Here is a 17,923-nt window from a genome sequence, read left to right as displayed (position 1 = left end):
ATTATTATTATTATTATTATTATTATTATTATTATTATTATTATTATTATTATTAAATTTTCCTGTGTAGCATTGGCTGTCCTGGAATTCTATTGACCAGGCTGGCCTCAAACTCAGAGAACTGCCTGCCTCTGCCTCCCAAGTGCTAGTATTAAAGGCAGATATGGGCTGCCACCACCACCAAGAGACTAACTTCTGTTTCAGCTGGGAAGGGAAGTAAGTGTGAAGGCCACCATCAGCACAGTAATGGATGCTTTCAGATTACCTTTATACTCAAAGCCACACCCAGCCAAAGTGCAATTAAACAAATATCAAATAACAGAAATGTACGTGATCTCATAACCGAAAAAATATAATTGATAGAAACACATGGCTGCTTCAGATTCTTTTGCATAAAATGTTAAACACAATTAGCACGATGCACTGACAGTTAGTGGAAAAGAGGGCAAGAATTTGAAGGAGAGTGAGAGGGGCCTATGGGGAAGAAAGATTGAGGGGAGGAAAGGGAAGAGAGAATTAAAACATAATTAGCACATAAAAGTCAAGGCACTCTTTGACAAAGATGCCAAAACCATACAATGGAAAAAAGACAGCATCTCCAACAAATGGTGCTGGGCCAACTGGATGTCTACTTGTAGAAAAATGCAAATAGATCCAAACTTATCACCCTGCACAAAACTAAAGTCCAAGTGGTGGATCAAAGACCAGACACATTGAATCGGTTAGAAGAAAAAGTGGGGAAGACCCTAGAACTCATTGATACAGAAGACAACTTCCTGAACAGATCACCAACAGCACAGGCTCTAAGAGCAACAATCAGCAAATGGGACCTCATGAAACTGAAAAGCTTCTGTAAAGCAAAGGACACCATCATCAAAACAAAACGACTGCCTACAGATTGGGAAAGAATCTTCACCAACCCTTTATCTGACAGAGGGCTAATATCCAGTATATATAAAAAACTAAAGAAGCTGAAAAGCAGCAAACCAAGTAATCCAATTAAAAAATGGGGAACAGAGCTAAACAGAGAATTCTCTGTAGAGGAATATAGAATGGCAGAGAAACACTTAAAGAAATGCTCAACGTCATTAGCCATCAGAGAAATGCAAATCAAAACGACCCTGAGATTTCACCTTACACCCATCAGAATGGCCAAGATAAAAAACTCGAGTGACAACACATGCTGGAGAGGCTGTGGAGAAAGGGGAACCCTCCTCCACTGATGGTGGGAATGTCAACTTGTACAACCACTCTGGAAAGCAATCTGGCACTTTCTCAGACAACTAGGAATAGCGCTTCCTCATGATCCAGCCATATACCATTCCTAGGCATATATCCAAAAGAGGCTCAAGTACACAATAAGGACATTTGCTCAACCATGTTTGTAGCTGCTTTATTTGTAATAGCCAGAAGCTGGAAACAGCCCAGATGCCCCTCAACTGAAGAACGGATGCACAAATTGTGATACATCTACACAATGGATATTACTCAGCAATGAAAAATAAGGAAATCATAAATTTTGCAGGTAAATGGTGGGACCTGGAAAGGATCATCCTGAGTCAGCTGTCCCAGAAGCAGAAAGACACATATGGTATATACTCACTCATATAGACATATAATATAGGATGAACCTACTAAAATCTGTACATCTAAAGAAACTAATCAAGAGGGAGGACCCTGACTAAAATGCTCAATCCCCACCCTGAAAGGCAAAGAGGATGGACATCAGAAGAAGAAGAAAACAGGAAACAAGCTAGGAACATGCCACAGAGGGCCTCTAAAGGCTCTGCCCTGCAGACTATCAAATAGACGCTAAGACTTATGGCCAACTGTTGGGCAGAATGCATGGAATCTTATGTAAGAAGTGGGAAATAGTAAGATCTGGAGAGGACAGGAACTCTACAAGGAGAGCAACAAAACCAGAAAATTTGAACACAGGGGTCTTCCCAGAGACTCATACTCCAACCAAGGACCATGCATGGAGATAACCTAGAACCCCTGCACAGATGTAGCCCATAGTAGTTTAGTATCTAAGAGGGTTACATAGTAATGGGAAGAGGGATTGCCTCTGACATAATCTGATTGGCCTGCTCTTTGATCACCTCCCCCTGAGGGGGGAGCAGCCTTACCAGGCCACAGAAGATGACAATGCAGCCACTCCTGATGAGATCTGATAGACTAGGATCAGAAGGAAGGAGAAGAGGACCTCCCTATCAGTGGACTTGGGGAGGGGCATGTGTGAAGAAGGGGGAGGAAAGGTGGGATCAGGCGGGGAGAAGGGAGGGGCTTATGGGGGGATACAAAGTGAATAAAGTGTAATTAATAAAAAAAAGTTAAAATAAAAAAAAGTCAAGGCACTTAGTAAGATACTAGAGAAGGAGAACAGACAAGTTAAAAATATCATTTAATTTTGTACATGCTTTTTTTTTTTTTTGTATGTATGTAGGTGCATGACACAAATGTGAAGGTCAGGAGACAACTTTCCAAAGTTGGTTCCCTCCTACCACGTGGGTCCCCGGGGCCTGGGGATGGAACTTAGCGACAAGTGCCTTTACCTACTGAGCCATCTAGCCAGCCAATACAGTAAGGGAACACTGTATATCACGTGGAACAGTTTTGCTTTTGCTGAGAAGAACTGCAATGCACATTTAGCAGCACGTCAAACCACCAACAGTGAATCCACACTGTTCACTGAACGCAGAGCATACGCTGCCGGCAGTTCTTATGTGGAGCGAGGCTTCTTCAAATGTTCCACGTGTGACCTCCTTTCTCCAAAGAAATTGTTACAGACATTCACATACTAATGAGATGGATGCGCTTGTTTATTTTAGTATAAAAAAATTAAATCTTGGCTGGATATTTGATATTGCCCAGCAGTGTTTTCAGAGCTGATCAATATTTTTTATAATCAGTCACCAGTGCTGAGACCATCTCTTCTCATAAATATTTTGTGCAAAACAGCAGACATATATTTCAAAATTGCTGTAAACTTTGTCTTAATTCCAAGCCAAAAATTCATTTAGTGATATATATATTTTTTTTAATTTTAATGAATCTCAAGTCATCAACATTCTAGCTAGCACAATGCAATCCAAAATTTAATACTTCCACGCCAAGGAATCATGGGATGGAAATAGTAAAGGTCATTTTCAGTCACATTTCTCCCAGAACAGAAAATTTTGTTTGGACAGTAAAAATACTGAAGGCATAGGGGGTGGCTCAGTAGTAAAGGAACTTGCTTCCCAGGCCCCAGGGCCTCAGCTCTCGCCCCTAAGAACTCAAGTGATAAAAGGCAAGAATGACACTTTTTTAAATTTTGTATTAGTTTATTTACTTTACATCTCAAGGGTGCTCCCTCCCTTCCCCTCCTCCCAATCCCCCACTTTTTCCCCCCCTCTTTCCCTTTCCCCACAGAAAAGGGGAGCACCCCCCCCCCCCCCCATGTTAACCCTCCCCGGCACATCAAGTCACTGCACATCAAGACTGCAGGTATCCTCATCCCCTGAAGCTAGGCAGCCCTGCCAGGGGGAAGTAATCCAAAAGCAGGCAATAGAGTCCATGTTAGAAACAGGCCCCCCTCCACTTGCCGGGCACCCCATATGAAGACCAAGCCTCTTGTTGGGTGCATGTATGCAGGGGCCTAGGTCCAGATCATGCCTGCTCCTTAGTTGATGTCCCAGTGAAAGAATGACTCTTACAGGTTGTCCTTTGACCTCCACACATGTACTGTGTCACGTACATGCAGGCAACTCCCAACACACAACACACACACACAAAATCGGACCAGAGGATTTCCGGCAGCATGTGTTGCACCCATGCCACACAGTGCCAAGTGTGCTTGTGGTGTGTTCAGAACCAAGACTACGGTGAAGTTACATGATGTGGCACGAATGGGCACTGCTAGAAACAGCTCAGATCCATCACATTCTTGATTTCAAATTAATCTTGTTACTGCATAATCAAACACTTTTTATTGTTGCCAATTCTTTGCACGCACACAAGCTCACACACCGTTCAGTTACCTGACCATAGAGAGGGTGGCCAGATACAGTCTGAGAAGCTAGAATGTAGAGTCCCTCACTTTCTTACTATTGCTGCTTTAAAAGGAAGGAGGTATCTTTCTGAACAGAAAAGGGAAGCACAGAAAGGGCAGTTAGTTTGCACAAAGTCACACAGCTGTTAGATGAGGGCTCAGTATTTAAACACAGAGCTTATCTCCCTAACTAATCTCCAAAACTAAAAAAAAAAAAAAAATCAATCTTGGTCAATAGTTGAGTCTCGTTAGAACTGGAAACAGTGGCCCACACCACTAATCCCAACACTCAGTGATACAGAGACAAGAGAATCAGCATACGTTCTAGGTGCAGAGTGAGTTCCAAACCAGCGGGGGCTCTGTAACAAGGCCATCTACGCACGCACATCACTGTTGTCGTGTTTTGAACCGCCTAAAGGGATTCCTAGCCTCAGAAGTCACAAGACCTTACAAAGACGTTGTTTCAATTCTGCTATCTGATCTAAATTTTCTCTGTGGCAGAACCTGCTCCAGTCATCCTCACTCAGACAGAGGTTTGTGTGTTCTTGATTAGATCTTTCATGAGCCCATTATGATGCCGGGCCTAGACTGTTGCCATGGTACACACAGGACCTAAGGCTGAGGACATCAAGCCCGCCCAGAAGCTCACTCTGACCGGCTCCCACTGCACTTCCCACCTGCTGAGCCCCCTGAATCTCCATCATTTAGGCACCCAGGTACCCTCTATGCCGATCTCCCTCTTTGCTTTCACCCTGACTTTCAGAGTCGAGGCTCACTCAGCTTGATATTTCCTTCTCTACCCTTGCTGCTCAGACCTGCTCCCTCATTCACGTTTCTCTTCCCCTGTTGCACAGACTCCTCACTCTACTCCTCCCATTCTGTGGCTGGCCTTCGCCCTTTCCTCCACACTGCTCTTGCTTCCAGCCCCTCAACCCTTCCTTCTACTCCCTCCCATGCCCTTACCCTCTTTGCTTTCTTCCCCACCAGTCGAGCCGAGCCAGCTCTATCTAGAGATCACATTATGGAGCTTGGAAAGGAAAAAGGGACAGCGGCTGCTCACAAGCAGACTCTAAGCCCAAACACTGTTACTAAAACCATGAATAAAAGTCCGATAAAAACTAAAAAAAAGAAGAAAGATTTAGAAGACCTGAAGAAGGAAGCAGATGTGGTGAGACTGCCCAAAGCCAATTGCCCTTGAAACAAACACCTATCAGCCTTCTCCCTGCTTGCCTTCCACATCTACCTGGAAAACAGAGCACACTGCCAGGGCAACCCCTTCCCGCTTCCTCCCTCCTCCCTGCATTTGACCTGAGGTCAGGTCACCATCTCACCTTCATGACTCCTCTGTCCCCTCAGAATGATCACAAGCTAACCTTGGATGAGCTGAGTGCCAAGTACTCTGTGGACTTGATCAAGGTAAGAGCTGCCTGAGGGAGGCAGAGGTTAGCACTGGCTTGAGGCTACAAGGAAGGACAGTGCAGAGACTGAAAGTGACCCCCACCCTTCAACTCCAAATCCAACTTTTCTTACCTCAGCCCCACAAAGTTCCACAAAACTCTACTCGGAAAAGATGGCTGTGGTAACTACCCCAGAGAGAGGCTACAGGTAGATGGGATAGTAAGGTGCTTGGAATATTCTTTGCTTTAGTCCTCTGGACCTGTTTATACTCTTGGGATTTATCAAGGGCCCCAAAGAGCTTTTGCTTAGGTACAAATAACATTATTGGTATTTGCCGTAATAAAATTTAAATTGGCAAAATTGAAGGTATTTAAAAGTATTCCCCAGCTCATTTGTAAATAGAATAAATACTAGTAAATATGTGTAGGCAGAAAGCTGAGGATACAGGTCAGTAGTAGAGCATCTGCAGGGCCTTGAACTTGATCCCCAGAATTGTGACAAAAAAGATAGGAGAGAAAAAGAGGGATTAAAGGCTCACTGTAAACCAACATCAATAATATTTTGACCAAATAACTATATTTTTTTCAAAAAAAAAAATAGTGTCATCTTACATTTTACAAACTTCTTTAATGTCTAACTTTCTTTCTTTTGTTTTTTCGAGATGAGGTCTCACTATGTAGCTCTGACTAGCCTGGAACTTACTATGTAGACTAGGCTGGCCTTTAACTCACAGAGATCCACCTGCCTCTGCTGAGATTGAAGGGGTGCACCACTATGCCCAGCTAATGCCTAGCTTTCTAATAGAAAAATATGAATTCTCATACCTTTGGTATTAAATCTACTGGTATATATCAGGAAGTCTTTGGAAAACTTGAAGTGTTAGCTTTTTATTAGTGTGACAAAATCCTTGAATCTGGTGTTTGAACAAGAAGGGACCCCATAGGCTTATATGTTTAAATACTTTGTCCTCAGTTGGGGGAACTTCTTGGAAAGAATTAGGGGGTGTGGCCTTGATGGAGGAGGTGTGTTCCTGGGGCTCTGAAGTTTCAAAAGTGCAGCCATTTCCAGGAAGCTCCCTCTTTGCCTTGTGCCTGTGGATCAGGATGCAAGCTCTCAGCTACAGCCTGCGTGCGGCCGTGTTCCCTGTCATGATGGTCATGGACTCTAACCCTCTGGAACTGTGAGCCCCAGTAAACACTTTCTGGTCCAGGCTCATTGGTCATGGTGTCTCTTCACAGCAATAGAAAGAGTAACATAAGGCAGCGGCAATGTAAAGGAGGGAAGAGTCATTTTGACTCATAGCTCAGAGGGTTCCAGTTGTGGTCGTGGTCTCTTGACTCTTGGTTCCTGTGCGGAGGAAGCCATTTTTTTTTAAGATTTATTTATTTAGTGTGTGAGTGAGTACCCTGTCTGCATGTACACCTGCATACCAGAAGAGGGCATCATATCCCATTATAGATGATTGTGAGCTACTACATGGTTGCTGGGAATTGAACTCAGGACCTCTGGAAGAGCAGACAGTGCTCTTAACCACTGAGCCATCTCTCTAGGCCCCTGAAATGTCTCTTACAACACCATCACAATACCACCATCAGCTGGGAATCAGTTAATTTGCAGAACATCTAAAAGTCAATACTTACCATAACACTTACCATACTTTATTTTTTTGTGGCCAACCAACCATTTTCAAGGATGAGTGAAGACAATGATTTAGTGTTGTTAAGAGCTTTAGACCTTCTGGACCCCTTGAGGAGAGTATTGGAGGTCCCTTGGGTCTTTCTAAGGAGAGGCTAAGAGAATGGTTGATAGGTTTTGATAAATTCTATTATCACATAATAGAAAGGAAAAAGCACAGAAGTGTGTGCATAAGACTAGAATAAAAAAATCTTTGCGTTGGTGTCTTTAATTTGATTTTCGCTACTTTCCAAATTGGAAAGCCAAAGTTTAAATGTCAATATGTTACCAGCATCATACCCCCAGTTAGTCTAGTACATCATAGTTATTTCTGTATGTTTGTTTCCCAGCTTGAACTCCTTAGGAGTAAGGCCCATTCTTTAATTTTTATTTATTTAATTGGTTGATTGAGCGAGCACTTAAATTTATGTGTGGAGGTCAGAGGACAACTTGAGGGATTCAGTTCTTTCCACAGTGTGAGTCCAAGAATTAGCTTTAAGTTGTCAGGCTTTTCTGCAACCTTTATGGGCAAGAATCTTCAGATGTTCCAAGGCCTGCTTTTGGGTGGACCCATCCTGAGGCTGTAACAAGTAGATCCTCCTTTGCTCTAACTGGTTTTTTGTTGTTGTTGTTTTGTTTTGTTTTGTTTTCACAGCTTTCTCTCCATCCCTGTTTCTTTTCCACACAGGGCCATAGCCTCAAAACTGCCCAGGAAATTCTGCTTCTACATGGACCAAATGCACTGACTCCTCCTCCCACTACTCCCGAGTGGGTCAAATTCTGCAAACAGATGTTTGGTGGCTTCTCCCTCCTGCTGTGGACAGGTTCCATTCTCTGCTTCCTGGCCTACGGCATACATGTACACCATAGCGGAAAAGCCCAAAAAGATAATGTGAGCGTGCTCATCTAGTACCATCCACGTCCAACCTGGAACTCCCGAAGTCTTCTGGCCCAAATCCCCAGTAGTTCAGGAATTTCTAGAAGAGACCTTGGTCCATCTTGGTCCCCTGCAAACTCTTATCTAGAAAAGCTTCTGGTTTGACTCCTTGAGAGGCATTATTCCAACTGTCTTCCCAAGAAGTCGTCGCCACTTTGTAGCCCCTCTCGCTTACACAGAATGTCCGCCTATTCATCTCTCACTTTCCCTGGCTCATTATCCACCTCCTACCTATACAGAGAGGAGAGGAAGATTTACATGGGATTTTTCTGACCACTCCACACAGTAGCTTAGATTTTCTTTTTTTTTTCTAATTTTTTTATTATTATCATTTATTACATTTTATTCAATTTGTATCCCAGCTGTAGCCCCCCTCCTTTGTCTTCTCCCAACCCCATCCTCCATCCCTCTTCTCTCCCTATGCTCCTCCCCTAGTCCACTAATAGGGGAGGTCCTCCTCCTCTTCTATTTGGCCCTAGCCTATCAGGTCTCATGAGGACTGGTTGAGATTTTCAAGGAAGCCAAGTGTGCTGTTGCTATCCCAGCCCCTCTGCCCTATAACTCAGTCCTATGACTTCCTCCATCCAGAGGAAGTTGTTAGCTTGGCAATCTGTCTGAGGATAAAGAGGGAGAAAAGGATGTGCCAATGATACTTTTTTCCTCCCAATCTTCAGCTGTACCTGGGTTTTGTGCTGGCTGCTGTGGTCATCATTACTGGCTGCTTCTCATATTATCAGGAGTCTAAGAGCTCCAAGATCATGGAGTCTTTTAAGACCATGGTGCCTCAGGTAGGTAGGACTTGCGTGGGGAGGATCTAATGAGAAGTGCAGATTGTGGACAATTATATAATCGCTCAGTCCCCTGGAGACTGTTGCACGCAGTGGGTGGCTCTGAGTGAGCCTGGTGATGAGGGGGCCTGGAAACTACCAGGAGAAAATGTGAAACTCAGGTAATACCACCCCAAAAAGGTCTAGTCCCAAGGTAACAATCAAATGAAGAAATGCCCTCTACCTCTTTCAAGAACATCTCCTGAAAACGAAAAGTAGAGAACCGGTGGGTAGACTAACATTAAAGTAAATCAATCTGCGGAAATGTCCCAGTTTATAAGAAGCTAAAAAGATATGACGATACGGATATCCTGGCAAAGATAGAGGTTCTGGGTCTGGTGCTGTGCTGGGAGACAGTGTCAGAAGACATTTTGGGTCATGTGACAAAAGCTGAGATGTAGACAGTAGAAGTATTGCTTCAATGTGAAACCCACTGAAACCAATCACTGTATTGCATAAAAGAATAATCTAGAGGCCAAGAGATGGCTCAGCAGTTAACAGCACTTGCTGCTTGAGTTGGCTGATCTTATGTCAAGCTGACACACAAGCTTAGAGACATTTGGGAAGAAGAAATTCGGTTGAGAAAATGTCCCCACCAGATTGGCCTGTGGGCAAGCCTGTGGTAAATTTCCTTGATTGACGGTTGATATGGGAGGCTCCAACTCACTGTGGCAGTTCCCCTCCTGGGCTGGTGGTCTTGGGTGCTATAAGAAAGCAGGCTGAGCAAGCCATGAGGAGCAAGCCTGTAAGCAGCACTCCTCCGTGGCTTCCCCATCCATCCCTGTCTCCAGTTCCCTGCCTTGAATTCCTGAGTTCCTTGGATAATGAACTGTGATGTGGAAAGTTTAAGTAACATAAGCTTTCTCCCCAAGTTAACTTTAATTGTGATATTTATCACAGTAATAGAAACCCGAAGACTCTGCCTTTGCTGAGGATCGACGGTGGCTTACAACCTATAACTCCAGTTTCAAAGGACTCCCTTCTCTTCTAGCCTCACAGGCATCAGGCATGAGCACAGTGCATTTATATATGTGCACATAAAATAAAATCTTTTTTAAAAAAGAGAGATGACATAATTCTTAGAAAAATGCACTCCGAAGTGTTTAGGACAATTGTCAGAATGCATGCAACGTAGAGACAGAAAAGGACAAAGCAATTGAGATTAAAGTTAGTGAGTGGAGACAGGTAAAAGTTGTGTGTGTGCTTGTCACTTTTCATGACTGAAACTTTTCTGAAATTTAAAATTTATTTTCAAATTGAAAAATTTAAAGGTATCTGGAAATAGTATGACAGCAGATTGGAGTTCCTAAATGCACGCCTAGAAGCTTATTTTTAAAAGTCTCCAAAATCGTGCAACAATATTATCATGTTTTAGCCTTGTAGCCTAAGATTTTCTTCTCCCTTTAACGTCAACATAATTTAAACTTTTCCATGAGTAAGAGTTTCGTCTAGGAGCTTAGAGTTTGTCAGGTAGCACTGATTGCCTAATACAGCACCCCAAACATGGCTTTTGTCCCGATTCTGTGTCGGGCTACTCCTCCGGTCTGAGTTGACTTCAGCTTCCACTAGGTAAAAATATAAGATGACCGGATTCACTCTGGAGCCTTGGTTGAAATGATTGGGATGCGATGCTTGGAGCTCTGGCTTGTTCATGGGAGAAGAGGGGTTCCAGGAACTGGGGAGGGGGGCAAACCTTAACATGAACAATTTTTTTATTAATTAATTTACTTTACATGCAGATCTGAAGTTTCCCCTCCCTTCTCTTCTTCCAGTCCTCTCCCCCCACATCCACTCCTCCTACCTTTCCCTTCAGAAAAGGGGAGGCCTCTCTTGGGTATCAACCAGCCTTGGCATCTCCATGCTGTAAGAGTAGGTGCATCTTCCACTATTGAGGCTAGACGAGGCAACCCAGAGTCAGAGACAGCTCCTGCTCCCACCGTTGAAAGAATTTTTTTAAATCTTTGTTTGTACCCATTTGCTAATATCTTATAGGCCAAAAGTAAGTTTGAAAAAAAAAATTATATGGTCAACTCTACATTTAGAGACAACGAGATAGATCCCACCTCTTAATGAAAAAAGCCACCAAAGCCACATTGCAATGGTTCTGCAGACAGCAGTGGTAGAAATATGCAGTGTGCCCAAGAAAGACCTTTCCAAGGCTATTACGGTGGATAACACAGAAGGATGGAGATATAAATGACAATGCGAAGGGTCCGGGCAAGACAGGAAAGGCGGGAAGCTGTGTAATCATCCTGCATTGTCTTCCTACAGAAAGCTATGGTAATTCGAGATGGAGAGAAGATGCAAATCGATGTGAAAGAGGTGGTTTTGGGAGACCTAGTAGAAGTGAAGGGTGGAGACCAGATTCCTGCTGATATCAGGATTATCGCTGCACAAGGGTGTAAGGTAAGGGGGTGCGGAAAGCTAGAGGAGGGAGCCTAAGGCGGTGTATGTTCTAAGGCGTGGTAAAGACCGGGGATGATGTTATTCAGAACCTGGAGATAGTGACGAGGGTGGTTCGGAAGTGAGACAATGAGATGCCAGGAGCGTATTTGCTTATCCCTGTATGTTAATGACGTGATGATTCTGACAGCTATGGCAATGCTGTCTCTGTAAGTGAATCCATCCTTTGTCTCAGGCTCGCGCCTTTTTAACCTATCCCCCTTCCCACCCCAGGTGGACAATTCCTCCTTGACTGGGGAGTCAGAGCCCCAGTCTCGATGCCCTGATTGCACCCATGAGAACCCTCTGGAGACAAGGAATATCATCTTCTTCTCCACCAACTGTGTAGAAGGTGAATATTGTATCATACACAGCATGGACTCAAAAGCAGAGGTGGAAACCCAGACTTTTAAGACCTTTTGTTTTCTAAAGTTTTTGGAGTAGGAAGATAGTAACCAGGTTTGGCTTTTCCACCAATCAGGGGCTTGATGACCTCTGGCAAGAGGTCAAACCCTCCATCTCTAAATTTGCATTCTGTTAATACTAAAAATTGTTAACCATTGACTGTTTATGGACTAAATGACATAAGTATGAAATGCTTAGCACAAGGTCTAATACACTATTGACAATTGCTTTGGCTGGTGGAGAGACTGATTTATGTTTTGGAAATAACACAGAATGGAGAAAAGTTATCTCTCTCTGCTGGGTCACTCTCCTAACTTCCTTTTACCTTCCAGAGGAAGATCTCAATGCTGCAAGTTTGAGTTATCAGAGGAACCCCTCAAACTTTACCATTCAAATGCTGGCTTTGTCCTTAGAATGAAAGTAAGGCATCCCTGAACCAGGACTTAACATCATTATGTCACTCTCTCCTTTGCCCTTTTCCCTTAAGGAAACTAACTACACTCTGGAATCTACCTGCAAATCATTGTTAATGTGTAGGAATAATATATTTTACTGTCTGAAGATAGCTGTTTTCTGCTGAATGCATAAATGCACATAGCTGTAGTGTCAAGTACTGTAAACATTCTTTTTCTATTCTCACAACGACACACACCAAACTCTAAAGCTCGAAGCAGCTGCATGCTCGCCGTATTTAAGACTATGACTCAACAGAAAAGACGAAGATTAGAGATTCTAACAAGTCTCTCTCCAAAGCCCATGTTTTTTCCTCCCCTTCTCCACTCTGCTCAGCACCTCTCCTCATCATTTAACTTGAAAGTGCCTTAATAATTATAATGATGTTCAATATGCATTAAGAAAAAATCCAACTAAAAAGAAATATCACTTGATTTGTACACAATACGTAAAACATAATTGAGTTTACAGAAAAATGCAAATTAGCAAGACTTCTCTAAAAAGATTGTGTTTCTGCTGTTACATTTTAGGAGAAAATTTGCTCATTTTATCTTTCTGAAGTAATTTTTCATCAGCCAAAGTATATGCTGCTGACAACTGGGTTGGGCAAGAGTAACAAGGGTCTGTCAGGTGAAAAGGGATTTAGTAGAAGACAGACAAAACCCAGATGTAGCCAAGAGGATAGAACTAGCTAGATTAAGTTAAGGACTCTTGTTTTATTTGTTGGAACATGTCAGGTTTCATTATGTAGTTCTGGCTATCCTGGAATTGGCTTTGTAGACCAGGCTGGCCTTGAACTCACAGAGATCCTCATGCCCCCCACCTCCTGAATGCTGAGGTCAAAGAAATGTTCTACCATGCCTGCTAAACTGAGGAATTTTTGTACAACTTGCTGAAAATTAGCATTTTCCTTAGTCCCGTTTTCCCTTTAACCTTCTCTCTAGACCAATTTACACATTAGTAACATAAATACAACTTTATCCTTGCCTCCCAGCTGTCATTGCTTATGGACCTTAACAGGCAAAGGCACGAAGGCCCCTCTTTGTGTTCCCATGCTTCCAGAGAGCCTGCTCTTTCTCTGATGGTACATGGGAAGGAACGTGAGGCAACAGTGTAGCCCAGGATAACAGGAAACCTGCCCCTATCAGTCTTCTAGTTTGATGCTAACCTACTCCATCTCTAAACACATGAGGACCATTTACTATATATCATCTTTTCAAGCTAAGCATTTGCATGAAATAGATTTAAATGACACTATAGCCACCTATGTCCACCCTATCAAAGATATGAAATCCTTTTAGTGTCTTTCAGTCATTTTAGTATTTTTCATGAGGGTTCAGAGAACTCTGTCAGCCAGTGGTCTATAGGGAGCTTTACACTATGACCCTGTCTAGATTACGCTTCCCATAATACTGGCCTGGTCCAGCTGAGAACCCTACCCCTAGATTTTTGAAAAATAGTGTGTGTGTGTGTGTGTGTGTGTGTGTGTGTGTGTGTGTGTGTACATGCCCCACATGTATTCAGGAACCCAAGGAGGTCTGAAAAGGTGACCCCCTTGACCTTCAGTTATAGATGGCTGTGAACCACCATGTACATTCTGAGAATCAAGTCCAAGTTGTCTGCAAGAGCAGTAAATGCTGTGGACAACTGAGCTATCTGTCCAGCCCACACTCCTGGACTATTGCTATTGGACTGGACTATTGTTCTAGGACTATGGAGCCCAGGCTGGCCTTGAACTCAGGGCAATCCTCTAGCTTCAGCCTCTCAATTACTGGGTTTCTAGGTGTAACCCACAACATCGGGGCTGTGTTTCATCCCATGTTAAGTATAAGGAAGCCTGAGCCTCAGGGAGTATAGTACTTTGTATCAGGAAAAAGAGCTACCTGTTTAAAAAGTTGACCTTTCTGCCTTATGTCTTTCTGCTTCTAAAATCAAAAGGCTCTGTCCATGAGTTTCTTTCCTTGATAATTATATGACTTGAATGGTATGAATGACAGGCACTGTGGTAAAGCAGAAAGAATGAGGTTTGGTTTTGTTTTTTGAGACAGGGTTTCTCTGTGTAGCCTTGGCTGTCCTGGAACTCATACTGTAGACCAGGATGGCCTCGAACTCAAAGATCTGCCTGCCTCTGCCTCCCAAGTGCTCAGATTAAAGGCGTGCACCACCACCGCCCAGTTCAGAAAGAATGGTTTTAAACAAACTTGATTCATGCCTGTGGGTGACTGCCCTGTGCCATGGGTGGGTAAAGTGGACCACGGTGTCCCAGTAACTGCACCTCTAGGGTGGGGAGCAGAGCTGGCGGAGAGAAAGGGCCCTGGGAAAGCACTGGGCACAGATGTTATGGCTTGTGCTACCCAGCAGAGGTCAGACTAGTTCTAGTTAGAAAAGCAGGGAGGGGGCTCCTCAGGCAGAGTTTTTCCAATACTGACAGCTGAGGACTGGAGAGGTCTTCCTTGTGGTCCAAGCTGGAGGTGCACTGTGGGAGGATCCGCAGACTGTGGCTCGTACCCCTACTTTTTCTGTCTACACAGAATCCTCTGTCCTACTGTATCAATTCCCCATAACTCAGTCCAATTTTGACACTAAACAACCTCAAAATAGCATCAGATGAGGGCGCGGTCCCATGGGACTCTTCTTGCTCTGGTCTCCAATCCAAGTAACAGGCTGTCATCCATGCTTCTGACAGGCTCACTGTGAACTGAGATTCCAGGACTCCTTTCTTGAGGCTCACGGAAGTCAGGGAAGCACTAGGTCTACATTTTCCACTCATTACAGAGGATAAGACACAAGTGAACAGGCAGATGGGAGACAGGCATAGGGCTGGTGTGTGAAACAGGAGTTTCTGTATCCTGAGTATGCTGTTCTCCAGACAGCTCCATGTGTTTGCCAGCCTGGAAGCTCTCCAAACCCAGTTGTCTTGGCTCTTTAATGGGTGTTTTATTACACAGACATGACTAATTATATCATGTGCCATTGGTATTCAACTCAACCTTCAGCCTCTCTCCCCTTCTCAGAAGTTGGGCTATAGACCTGAAAGTCCACCATATAATCACGTGGCTGGTTCCCATGGCAACTTCTCTTTCCTCCTGGCTACCCAAGAGCCTACCAAGAATTGCTTCATTGAAACAAAAGGTTCTTTTAGCACCTATGGAATTCTATGGAATTTGGAAGCTCTATGCCCAATATTCCTATCACTCCAGAAATAATAAAGTTTTAGGAACCAAATATGATGACAAAAGATTCTTGTAGCAATACTATCTAAGGATTTTAGAAGTTCTATGACAGTAACTGGGATGGAGATACCAATCCAGGGGTTTGTTATTTTACCACAGTAGGGTATCATAGCCTCTTCCTCCATTCACAGGAACAGCCCGGGGTATCGTGATTGCTACAGGAGACTTCACAGTGATGGGCCGAATTGCTTCACTGACATCAGGATTGTCAATGGGCCAGACCCCCATTGCCACCGAAATTGCACACTTCATTCACATCATCACAGATGTTGCAGTCTTCCTTGGTGTCATCTTTTTTTTCCTCTCACTTATCTTGGGCTATACCTGGCTAGATGCTGTCATTTTCCTTATTGGCATCATTGTGGCCAATGTGCCCGAAGGGCTGCTGGCCACTGTCACTGTGAGTAAACAAGGTTGAGAGGGGCGGCCCCTGGGTAAAAAAAAAAAAAAAAAAAATGACCACAGGGAAATGAAATTCCTGGTGTCACTTGTTGTTATTGAACATCTTAAGTGTGAGATATTCCTGAGATGTAAATAGGCATCAAAAGTCATTTAGTTCCCACCATTACTGACTTCCTCTACTGGGCCTCTGTGACTATTTCTTCTCAGTGAAAGAAAAAGCAAGACACAACAGAAAAAAGGAGTGTGTCCCCGTCTCAGGTGCATTGGCTGTTAAACTCAGCCAAATCACTTAAGATCAACAGGCCTCAAGTATTCATTAGCTTTTAGAAAAAGATTATTTTGGAATTACAGAATCTTACTGAAAAGACTTCAAGGCCATTTAAAATAAACCTTTGACCCAACACTGAATGTCCTCTATAAAAATCCATGAAAGATAATTGTGGTTTTTTTTTTTTTCTTTCTGAGAACGGAGAACATAGCTCCTCTTTGTCTCAGCCTATTTTGCTCTAAGATCACTTAGTTAAATTTCATGATATTGAGCAGAAATATGATCCTTGTTTCATGGGTTTGCTTTCCCAACCAAAATAAGTTGATTCTCTGTGTCTCCCATGATCTACCTTTTTATGGTAGCCATCAAGAACCCTCAGATTCTCCAGGATAAACCCTTTTTCCTTTTCTTCCTATAACAAGGTCTTAGCTCTTCATCTTACTAATAACTTGTTTAGGTATGCTCTAGTTTTTCAACATTCTTCTTAAAATAGAAATAAGAATAACATTTAGGGTGTGTTTGGACTGGTTTAAAAACACTGGGACTAATGATATAATGTAAATAAACTGTAATTCCATAATTGTAATTCTATACTTACATATCCACAGAATAATAATTTGTTAGCTTTTAAAACCAACCTTGCATTCAATTTATGATTAACAAAATTTTTCTGGCTTAAATGATTTCTCAAAGGCTTTTCAGTATTGTGACATTTTTTCCCAATGTCATCATTGTTCCCTCCTGCCCAAACTTTTCTGAAACTACTGGCAAAATAGCCTGTTCATAATAATAATAAAATATCGCTCATCTACGTGGTTCTTGGAGAGAGTGGATCTGAGAGAGAGGAAATGGCCCAGGATGGAAAAGAGGCTATTGATAGAAAATCTAAAAGTGTCCAGGGGAAGGAGCTTGTGCTCTGTGACAGGCATTCTCATGAAGGAAGACACTGAAAACTCCTGCCATAAAGCACACACCTAAATCATTTCCGTATCATTTATGCTGATCGAAGGTGGGATTTCTAAAGACTAGGTTGGGATAAAAGGGAAATAAAAATGATCAGATTCCCAAAGCAAAATAATATACGGAGCCCTCGGTGAGAACCCGTTCTTTCCTCCTTTGGCGGCTTTCAGGTGTGCCTGACGCTGACAGCCAAGCGCATGGCCCGGAAGAACTGCCTGGTGAAGAACCTGGAGGCGGTGGAGACGCTGGGCTCCACGTCCACCATCTGCTCGGACAAGACGGGCACGCTCACCCAGAACCGCATGACGGTGGCCCATTTGTGGTTTGACAAGACTGTGTATGAGGCTGACACCAGCGAGGAGCAGAATACGGGTGAGTAGTAGCCTTGGTAGCCGGAAGTAAAAGGAGCTGGGGTGGGGGATGGAGAGGTGTTGTTAGGAGAACGATGACTCCAGACAAAATAGGAGAGAGCTGGAGAGTGGAATGGAGGGAGGAGGTGTGATAAATATCACGGAAAAATACCTCTGTGCAATATTTGGGTGTGAAAAGCAAGCAGTGAGAGTAACTTCCTGTTTGTTTGGACTTCGGTTCAGTATGGAGCTGAGAATGACCTTGAACCTCCTAATCTTCCTCAAAGTCGAATCCCTTGTCTTAAACTCTGTGTGTTTACAGTTCTCCCCTTCTTCTTCCTTAGGGAAAACATTTCCGAAGTCCTCAGACACCTGGTTTTACCTGGCACGCATTGCTGGCCTCTGTAACCGGGCGGACTTTAAGCCTCATCAGGAATCAGTTCCCATAACAAAGGTATCAAGTTGAAGTGGAAAGCGGGCACCTCAGTGACTAGTATCACCTGCCCTCTTCCAAAAACGTCGGCTTCTCTGCCCTCAGTGA

At 43.4% G+C, this 17,923-nt stretch overlaps 1 protein-coding gene across 1 annotated transcript in view; it reads left to right on the top strand.

Annotated features, from left to right (window-relative positions):
* Nucleotides 1-5,054: 5,054 nt before the first annotated feature.
* Atp1a4 (ATPase Na+/K+ transporting subunit alpha 4) overlaps nt 5,055-17,923 on the top strand; it is a 33,887-nt gene continuing 21,018 nt past the window's right edge. The window contains exons 1-9 of the mRNA XM_055613270.1: nt 5,055-5,201; nt 5,390-5,449; nt 7,794-7,997; nt 8,717-8,830; nt 11,141-11,275; nt 11,546-11,663; nt 15,534-15,802; nt 17,203-17,404; nt 17,727-17,836. Of these exons, the coding sequence (XP_055469245.1) occupies nt 5,055-5,201; nt 5,390-5,449; nt 7,794-7,997; nt 8,717-8,830; nt 11,141-11,275; nt 11,546-11,663; nt 15,534-15,802; nt 17,203-17,404; nt 17,727-17,836 (1,359 nt within the window). The remainder of the gene's footprint in view (nt 5,202-5,389; nt 5,450-7,793; nt 7,998-8,716; nt 8,831-11,140; nt 11,276-11,545; nt 11,664-15,533; nt 15,803-17,202; nt 17,405-17,726; nt 17,837-17,923) is intronic.

The sequence above is a fragment of the Psammomys obesus genome, unplaced genomic scaffold (genome assembly GCF_907164565.1).
Source record: "Psammomys obesus unplaced genomic scaffold, mPsaObe1.curated_primary_1811, whole genome shotgun sequence".
Taxonomy (NCBI): domain Eukaryota; kingdom Metazoa; phylum Chordata; class Mammalia; order Rodentia; family Muridae; genus Psammomys; species Psammomys obesus.
This window is presented reverse-complemented; position numbering and strand designations above follow the sequence as displayed.